Source organism: Chinchilla lanigera, unplaced genomic scaffold (genome assembly GCF_000276665.1).
Source record: "Chinchilla lanigera isolate Chin_1 unplaced genomic scaffold, ChiLan1.0 scaffold00078, whole genome shotgun sequence".
In the NCBI taxonomy this organism is placed as follows: Eukaryota; Metazoa; Chordata; class Mammalia; order Rodentia; family Chinchillidae; genus Chinchilla; species Chinchilla lanigera.
Window position 1 is genome coordinate 10,689,370 of NW_004955479.1, and position 10,403 is coordinate 10,699,772.

The 10,403-nt window shown below is 43.7% G+C and overlaps 1 protein-coding gene across 1 annotated transcript in view; it reads right to left on the reverse strand.

Annotated features, from left to right (window-relative positions):
• Window positions 1–3,068: 3,068 nt before the first annotated feature.
• The window catches only part of Zc3hc1 (zinc finger, C3HC-type containing 1), a gene marked incomplete in the record, with an annotated part of 24,931 nt that continues 17,596 nt past the window's right edge, over window positions 3,069–10,403 (reverse strand). The window contains 5 exon segments of the mRNA XM_013503268.1: window positions 3,069–3,437; window positions 6,472–6,675; window positions 7,088–7,300; window positions 7,935–8,178; window positions 8,885–9,039. Coding sequence (XP_013358722.1) covers window positions 3,369–3,437; window positions 6,472–6,675; window positions 7,088–7,300; window positions 7,935–8,178; window positions 8,885–9,039 — 885 coding nt within the window.

Genomic DNA, 10,403 nt, shown 5'->3' on the forward strand with positions numbered 1-10,403 from the left:
TTTTTCTTTTGGTTTTTGAGACAGGTCTCACTATGATGTAGCCCAGGCTGGCCTCAAACTCATGGTGATCCTTTTGCATCAGTCTTCTGCATGCTGGGATTACAGGTGTGTGTCACCACACCCAGCAGCAATTACCTTCTTTAAAAGAAAAATATTCAAATAAGGGATCAAATCAGGAAGAATGGATACTTAGAAAGGTGAAAGCAAAACCTTTTAGAGGAACAAAGCACAGATAAATGAGGAAGCGCCTAGGATTGAAGCGATGTCCTGGTATGGTGGGGGAGCTTGCTCGCTCAACCCTGAGATCACTTGGGTGCCAGAAGAATACTATTGCCAGCCAGGCAGCAGGAAGCAGGCCAGGTGGGCTGGTGCTGTTTAATGGGCTGGCACCAAGATCTCTTGTGCCAGGCATGGTGGTACACACCCGTAATCTCTGCTTCTCAGGAGCTGAGGCAGGAAGATCCAAGCTAGAGGCCAGCCCAGGCAACACAATGAAAGACTGTCTCAAAATAAGACATTTTTAAAAGGGATTGGAACATAGCTCAGTGGCACAGTGCTTGCCTAGTTCAATCCCCCGACACACATGTGCACGTGCACAATCTTGCAAGACAAGGGTGAGTTTCACTCTGCACAGCCATGGAGATTCTGAGCCCTGGACCGGGGAACCCTGACTTCTTGAACAGGCCAACTCCTTGTCCTGGAACTGCAGAGCACCATTTCCACATAGACATCTTGTGTTGTTAAAATGACGGCCTTTCCTTGCCTCTGAGGTCATCTTTGATTGTTCCCTTTCCCTTGTGTCCAAACCAATCATGCTGAAGGCACCTGATGACATGTCTATCGATTCCTGTCCTGCTGTCCTACACAGCCACATCACACCTCCCATCTGCTTTAGCACAGGCTCCTGAGTGTCCATGTGAGCTTCCGAAGCATGTCATTCCTCTACTCAAAAATTCTTCCAGACCAAGTCCCAGCTCCTCCATACTACACAGCAGACTGCAACTGGGCCTGGCCTCCGCTCTCATTGCTTCTTCTATTCAGTGCCAGGCTCTGGCTGCGGTAGGACACCTGTGCTTTCTGGTACACACCTCACGTTCTGCCCATCTGTTGTGTTCCTTCGGCCTCAAATGTCTTTTTATTGTGTATCCACCATGGAGCAGGTAGTGTTGGGATTAAAGCCAAGGCAGACAAGGACCTTGCTCATGGACCCTCCTCCTACGCCCACACACAGCTCGAATCTACACTTTCCCTGAAATTCTCTCCAATTCCACACATGAGCATTAACTTTTTCCTCCTTTTTATTTTTCAGACAGGGTCTCTCACTATATCATTCAGATTGTCCTTGAATTTACTATTAGCCCAGGATGGCCTCAAACTCGTGACAACATTCCTGCCTCAACCTCCTGAGTGCTGCGATTACAGTTGTGCACCACACCTGGCTCTTTCTCTTTTAATAATTCTAAAGCATCTGGTAGTTTGTGTAACATTTTTTTTTGGAGACAGGATTTTGCTATGTAGTTCATGCTGGCCTTAAACTCACCAAGATACTCTTGCCTCAGCCTTCTGCATGTTGAGGTTACAGGCGTGTGCCTCATCCAGCTGGTTTGTGTTAACATTTATACACTCAAACCATGTGTATGTCTTCCGGCCTGGACTATATACTTCTTGCAGGGAGAAAACTAGGGTGCCATTCATCTTTGAGGATTTACCCAGTCTTCACACAAACAAGAGGCCTAATGTTTTTTGAAATACACCAAATCTATTTCAATCTGCTTCTATTTATGATAAAGACATAAACAATAAAATGTGGACTTTTACATATTTTAAAGAAATGTAATTACTTCTTGGAGAGCAAATTAAAAATTGTAATGAAAAGACTTGAAAAACACCCAAATGATTAGAAACTGAATCTATGGCTTATATCTTATATGAGTATCTTGTATTAATGATTCTGTATTATTTTTTAACTGATGGAGAGGCTAATATCACCTCAAAAGCAGACTTCTGATTCACAAAATCACCAGTCAAGGGCTGGAGATTTAGCTCAGTGGCACAGTGCCTGCTTGGCAAGCGCAAGGTCGTGAGTTCGATTCTCGGTACCGGAAAAAAAAACAAAATAAACAAACAAAGTCACCAGTCAACACATGGGGCAAGCTGGGCCAGTCACATTTCTAGAAACACTAGACAGCTGCCTGGTAGTTTCTAAGGATGACCATGGAGACCAATAATGACTAAAAGACCAAAGTTGCCAAGACATTTACCACTGTCAAAAGCCTTAGAAAAATACCCTTAGAAAAGGGTACAGAAGTGGCCTCTCCCTGGCCTTGTCCATTGGTAGAAGCTTCACTTAGATATACTAACAATGCTTATTCTTTTAAAACTCAAGACTGGCCAGGTGTGGTACATGTCTATAATCCCAGCACTCAGAAGGCTAAGGCAGGAGGATTGCTGTGAGTTTGAGGCCAGCTTGGGCTACACAGTGAGTTCAAAGTCAGCCTGGATTACACAGCAAGACCCTGTCTCAGAACACAATACAAAGAAAAAAACAGTACCAGAAAAAAGTGAACTCTAAAACAAATCAAGCAGTTAAGTCTCTTTCCCTTTCTACCCTTCAGTGGGTCACGGTGCTCCATCAGTGGGCAGCTGTGTTTAGATGGGTCAGGTTCAGGGTCAATCCTCTCTATCACAGAGGCTGATGGCTGCATAGCAGGGACGGAGCCCTGGATCCCTAAGGCAGGTAGGCAGGCATGAGAAGGCACGTGGAGGGGCCTCTTCTGGGAGGCTTCCTCCCTCCTCCCGTTCTTCTCTGTTACTCCACTGTCACTGAAGCAAGGAGAGAAGGATCAGTCCACTCACACTGCCTCATTCTGGGAGACCTTCTGGTGACATAACAGAAATCCCTAACCTCTGGTTTAAGAAACACTACATATACCTCTTTGATTGGAATTAAAAAATGAATTTTAGGTTCTGCAGCTGTCTGAGGACCTGAAGTTTGACTCTGTTCACTGTTACACTGAAGTCTTCTTCAACCCTCTAGCCAAGGCAGAAAGCAATTGTCCAGCAGGAAGTATCTTAGCAAATACTTTATTAACATACACTGTCATACTCCTGGGATATACAGGTCCTTAGAACACCGCCCTCACTAAAGCTGCTGAGATAAGTGCTCCGATTCTTGGTGGTCCTTCATGTGGCTTAGTAACTCTGCAGGCCTTTACAGAACAGCGCCTGCGCTATCCCCTCTCCCAGCAACGGAGTCAGGTCTCCTTCCAGTCACGAAGATGACTGACACTCGCTGCCTTTGCAGTGGCAGGGGTTCCTTAGGATTAAGCCGGAATTCCAATTCTCTCCAGGGAGGGGCTGGAACGTCTTCAGGATGAGCATAAAGATTCCCACTGCCGGAATATTCGGAATACCTTCCTTGACTTCTCAGATAGACTCTATAGGTATCCCCCCCAAAAAAAAATTAAAATGAGGATTAAATTTTTATGGAGACAAAGGGTAACTAACAGTTTCAAGGCCTAGTATAAATTTCTTTCAAAATGAGTTAGACAGACCTAGAACAGTGTAAAAACTCATATTATGCTATATGTAATGAATAGCTAACAGCTAACAAAGTCAAAAAGACTTTGTCCTGTCAGATTGCTGCAAACACACCATGTGTCTTTAAATCATGACTCATACCCTCCCTCCTAGTACTGTATCTGTCCTCATCTTTGTACGTGATATGGCACTCTGACCACTATTAGTGCAACACGTATTTTGCATTGTTTCATCCATGCTGCTAAACTGGCCCTAGTTCATTATTTCTGTGACTAAGGGTTCACACATGGTACCCAGCTGGGGTTAACAGTAAAATTCAAGCTGAGGAAAAATAACAAAGTTGAATGACCCATAAGAGTTTAAACCATGACCTTGGCTTTCTCAGTTTCACGTTTTAGTCAGCAGAGCTAAAAATAGTAAGATTTTCATCACTACTTGATCATACCTACCATGTGCTTTAAGATTACGAGACATGAAGGCCAGCCTGAACTACAATACAAGACCCTGTCTCAAAAAACTGAAAAGAGAAAGAGAGAGAAATGATGGTACAAGGAGAAAAAAACAATTCATTAAAAGACAAAAGTTCTCAGTAAATGGGAACACTTAGTTCTCCTTGCCTTTGAGATAATAAAGAGCAGATATTCCATACAGCAAGGGTCTCAGTAAAGGTACAAAGAATTTTAGCAAAATCATACATTAGCTGGGTGTGGTGGCACATGCCTGTGATCCCAGCACTCTGGGAGGCTGAGGCAAGAGGATCCAAATTTGGAGCCCAGCCCAGGCAACTAGCAACTCAGCAAGAATCTGTCTCAAAGTGAAAAAACAGTTCTAGGGATGTCGCTCAGGGTGGAGATGCTGGCATCAATTGTCAATACTTAAAAAAAAACCAAACCCATAAAATTACCTCTAGTTTCTAATATAAAATGGCATTTCCATTGTTTTCTTGTCCTTCGAGGGGGAGGAGTTTGAAACAGGATTATGCTATATAATTCAGGCTGGCCTTAAACTCACTAGGTGTCCCAGACTTGCCAGAATTAATGGTGATCCTCTTGCTTTAGCCTCCCAAGTGCTGGGATTACTGGTATGTGCCACCATGGCTGATTTTTATCCTTTTTTTTTTTTTTTTTTTATAAATGAGCATATCAATAAAATAAAATCCTGTGCAAGAAAAGCTTGAGTTCTAACTCAGGGGAACTGAGGAAGAATTTAGTTAGTTTAGAGACCAATCAAAGCTGAAAGAAACTAAATTTTTTTGAAAAAATTTTATTGAGACAGGGTCATGTTATGCAGTCCAGGTTGGTCTTGAACTCCCTCCAATCTCTGAAAAAAAGTAATTTAAAAAAAAAGCAGGCCTGGTAGCACCGGCCGGCAATGCCAACACTCAGGAGGCTGAGGCAATAGGATTGTGAGTTTGAAGCCTGTCTGGGCTACATAATGAGATTGTGTCTCAAGAAAACAGAAACAAAACAAACAAAAAAGTATAAACTTTTTTCCCAACATCAAGATCCTTGCCACAGTCCTATTAAACCTTGTACTGTATTATCCATTTATAACAGGAAGGGGTAGGTTGAGAGACATGCTGCCAAAAAGGATCTTTTTTTTGGAGACAGGGTCATCTCTATGCAGTTTATTTTATTTTATTTTATTTTTCCGGTACCAGGAATCGAACTCACGACATTGCGCTTGCCAGGCAGGTGCTGCGCCGCTGAGCTAAATCCCCAGCCCCTCTATGTAGTTTAGACTGGCCTTGAGCTTACTTTGTAGCCCAGGCTGGTTTTGAACTTGAAAAAATCCTCCTGCCTCAGCCTCCTGAGTACTGGGATTTAGGACCTGAAAAGCCTTGAAATCCATGGCCAACATTTTCCACTTCAAAAACACCCACAAAAAACACACCAAAAGGCAACAACAACAAACCCCCTGTGCTGTTTCTTTTTAGTATGACAGTAGCGCAACATTATTTCCTTTAGGCAGAGAGAATTTTATGCGTAAAGATAAATTTAGTATCTCTAATTGGAGCAATGGGTCAAATATTTGTCTTCAAATAGCTTCATATCTTTCTAAAAGCTTTTAAATTGAAAAAAAAAAAAAAGTTTTTTTTCTGCAAAAATGTGGAAAACCTTCATGTATTTACTGAGGGTAGTAATGTACATTGTTAGGCCTCTAGCATCACATTTGCTTCCTGTGGAACCCTGTGACCACCAGTCTGGCACTGCTGCCTGGCAAGTGTTATTTCATTTGGCCTTGGAGGTTGTAGAGGTCAGAAACTGTTATATTTATACCAGGCTACAAGGCAAGTCTGGAAGTGAGCCCACAGAGTAAAGACAACTGAGTTTTCATGATTTCTTAATATACACCCTATCACTTTCATTCTTGACACAGAGCAAACACGTGACTTGTTTTCTCAGTTGTCAGGATGGCTTTGCACTTACATACCCTGTCAGCAGTAAGGACCCTGATAGTTGATGATGGTCTAGCGCACATGCCTGGGCTGTGGGGAGAGTAAAGTAATGTGCTCAACCTGGTAGTGAAATCACTGGAGTGGTATCAGAGCACAGAACTCCCAACAGCCAAGCTCAATGGCCGGGTTCCAAAGGCGGTGACAGCCGCTGATGGAGTAAGCAGCTGATCTGCAGCAGGAGGCTGGGGCAGATGCCCATTCATCTATTTCCGTGTACTCTTCTCCTAACTCAAGTCATTTTACTGGGAGAACAAAGAATCTAACAGAACTTGATGGAATGCTATATGCTAAGCTGTAGACACTGAACTACTTTTGTGCCTTTCTCTAAGATGAAACCAGAGTATGTCCAACTTGACTTAGGAAAGCTGAAGGTAGGCAGGGTATTAATTATAGCACCAGCTTCGGCCACTAGTCCTACCGACAGCAAGCACTGCGCGCACACACACACACACACACATGCCGGCTCAGCTCACCATGGAGTCGGCTTCAGCTGGCTGGTTAGACTGCTTACGTGCCAGGAGCACGCTCAGCACTGCCTTCCATCCTGGCTCTGCAGGGGCACTGGCATCCTGCTCTGGTCCCCCGTTCTCCTTGGCTTCTCTGCCAAGTGTGCTGTTCACCCAAGGGCACCAGTCTCTGTGCTGACAGGTGGGATCAAAGAAGCTTCTCGATGTGTCCTGAGGGAGAAGGAAGAGACAATGTCAGTGAAGGGCAGGTGCTACCTCAATTCAGGGATGCACTGCTGTTAGACATCACAGCCAGAATCTCATGATTATCCACATTTCTAGTTTTTATATTCTCCTCTAACTCTTCTTTATTTTTATTTTTCTCCCTTTATTCTTTTAGTCTTTTTGTGTAAACAAACAATACTTATCAGGTTTGCTCCTTACTTCTGTCCCATTAGGCTGAAATATTCATTACCTCTTGAGAATCCATCCCAAAGGAACAAATGACAACCCTTCAATTTTTTCCCTTTGGTCACTCACGTGCCCACCCTGTAATTATTCACAGTCTACTTCTGGCTGCAGAAGCAGGAGGGCCTGTGCCTGCTTTTCCACGCCACATGGCTGCAGGCAGCAGCAGACTCACCAAGCTGCCTGAAGAGCAGAGGCGGGCGCGCTTGGCTCTCCGGAGAGGGCTGGAGGGCACTTCCAGGCCAGCAGCGTCCCCTGTGCCCATGCTCCGAGTCACAGGGCGGGTTCTGGGGGTGGGGCTGGCTGCCTCTGGCTCAGGCCGCTCTACAGGACTGGAAGAGTCCCAGCTCCGTGTGCGAGAGATAGTGGGACCTGGGCTCTTTTCAGCCTGAAGGGGAGACAATGAGAATATATGAATGATGTCAATGGGTAGGCCAAGGAAGTACTTCTAAGTAGTTTCTGAACTGCCTACATAACTATAAACTCTTAGGGTTTTTTTCTTTTTTTTTTTTTTTTGGTACCAGGAATCAAACTCAAGACCTTGTGCTTACCAGGCAGGCACATTTGCCACTGAGCTACATCCCCGGCCCAGTAACTAAAATCTTAAAGAGAATTGTATTTCTTTACTGAATCTCTGTAATGAATTTAGCTTCTCCACTGGTGAAGAGAAACATGACAGGATAGTCTGATCTATGTGGTCAGAGGTAGAGCCTACCTGTCTGGGCAGTGGGGAACACATATACACGTATAGTAATTACTACACTCTGGGGAAGCTGAGGCAGAAGAATTGTAAATTCCAGCCCACCCTGGGCAACTTAGTGACTTAGTGAGACTGTGCCTCAAAATAAAATAATAAAAAGGGCTAGGGATGTGGTTTAGTGTGAAAATCAAGGGTTCAATCCCTAGTTTAAAAAAAAAAAAAAAAAGTAAAGGCTCTCCACTAATTTCCAACTTTCTACCACCAACATTTTTTTAGCAAGAATGCTATTAACATGTCTACCCCAAACAAGCTAAGTCAAAACCTGCTCTGAGCATGGAGAAAATGTGGCATCCTGGCTCCGGGTCATTATCCTCCGAGGAGATTCGGGCACTGGAGGGAAGCGCTCTGGCCGACCCTCAGGCCCTGCAAAGGGGGAGCTGGTGTGGCTAAAGCAGGTCTCCAGGTCAGTCATGGATGACTCCATCTGCTGGAAGCCCCAAAGCCCCACCTTCCTCATGCACTGAGAGCACACTATCAGGGAGAGCTGCATAGGTTCCAGAGCCGAACTAGGAAGGAATGCAAAAGAAAGTGAGATAATATCACCACAGATAATATCATCACAACTCAGCACAATTTGTGAGCACGCTTCATTTCAGCTAGCACATCTCTGCGGTGGCCCTGTGGACCGAGAGCCATGTCCTTCCAAGGCCCTGTCCACTGATCTCACCATCCGCCTCAGTCCTACTCATGTATTTCCATAAAAGGTCTGGGCCTTGGTACTTTGAAATAGGTTTTATAAACTTCTTCTGTGTCTCTTAAAGCTCTTGCCTTAACCTACCACAGAAAGCACACTTAACACAAATTGGGATCTGTTCTGACTGTCTTCCGCCTTGGGAGGTCTCTGGTGAACTGAGCAGGTGGAATGGAAATACCAACATGAACTGGGGGCTTCAGCTGATGTTTGCTCTGGTAGTTTTATCAATTAAACTGACTTTTCCTGTGTCTAACTATAGAAAGGAGCTTTATTCTTTATAGGAACATAAGCTCCCAGGTAGGAAGTAACAATATAAGAAATAAAGTATAAATACCACAGATTCCTAAGTTCTAATTCTGGTTTTGTTAGTTAATTTTGATTATTCGCCCTCCCCAACTCCTGCCCCTAATTTCTCTGTCTCTGTTTTCTTCGGAAACATCATGTGATTTCCAAATGCTACTAGTGACAGATGTACAGACTGTTTTCACAGTTCATCCAGGCAAGATTCTCTGACTAACCTACATGCCCAGCCGCACACAGAGAGAATACAAGCAGTGACGTGGACTTGGATGTCTGAGCCCAGTTTGCTTGTAGCTTTTTTCTCATCGGCTTGGTGATCAAGTTCATCTTCAAGCAGGTTTAGCAGAAGGCTGACCTTGTCTTCTGTCAAGCACTACAAACGAACCAAGGTAAACAACTTGAAGTTTCAGTCACCACAAAAAGAAAATTTAAACATAATGATGTACCTAGATGGTAAGAAGCAAAAATCAGGAAAGAGAGCTGGGTGTGTTGGTACACGCCTGTAATCCCAGCACTTGGGAGGCTGAGGCAGGAGGATCATTGCGAGTTTGAGGCCAGCATGGGCTACAAAGTGAGTTCAAGACCTGCCTGAACTGCATAATGAAACCCTGACTCAAAAAAGACAAAAAACACAACAAAAAAGCAAAAATCAGGAAAGAAATGATGAACTTGGAGATAGTATCCTCATAAACAAGACTCACTTAGGATAGGGCTGCAGTGTCCCACAGAAGCGCCCTGAACTGCCCTGGATCTGCTGACCAAGAAAGGTAGCCATTTTTTTTTTTTTTTAGCACTAAAGTGTTTTTGATTTACCCATCGTCAATTTTCTCTGAAACTTGTGAACTTCAAACCCAAATAATGAAAATATTACTGCGTATATCTTGGCCTGACACTAAATTTACTTTTAGAATGAACAATAGAGCTCCTAGCCTTGATTTTTATTCTAAGAATAATAAAGAACTATAATAAAGTAGAGGAAAAAAAATCAAGTTGGCTAAGGACAAGGTGACATATATACAGGTGCCAAGGTCGATAGTCTGCTATTAAAAAGCCATGCCAGACTGTCAACTTGAAGAAGGAAAATACCAGCTGCTACTTCCTACAACACAGTTTGTCTTCACCGAGTACTCACAGGCTGATGAACTGGGACCATAACATTTAATTTCAAAGTACAGATGGGCCAAAGCATTTCAACATTTCTATTCATAAGAAGGGATTTATAGGCTGGACAACACAGGACAGGCCGATAATGCCAGCACTCGGTAAGCTGAGGCAGGAGGATTGCCACGAGTTTGAGGCCAACTTGGACTACACAGTGACTTTAGGGCCAGCCTGAACTATATAGGGAGACTTTATTTCAAAATACAAGTAAACAAACAAAAAATAACAACAAAAAAGGGATTTATAACTTGCCCTCTTGCACTCTAGAAAATGGTATGCAATAAACTATAGGCAGTCACATTTCCGTATCTTATTCATGATAAATTTGAATTTATGCCATTTAAAGAATCATATCTAGCCAGGCACAGCAGTGCACACTGGCAAGCCCAGCACTCTGGGAGCTTAAGTGGGAGGATCAAGTTCCACATAGGGAACTTAGCAAACTTAATTTGTCCTGGGTTCAATCCCTAGTACCCCCCACCGAAGAGTCATGTCTAAGCTGGGCATACAATCTCAGATATTTGGGAGTGGGAGGCAGGAGTTCAAGGCTAGCTGGAAAATTTAGGGAGAATCTAT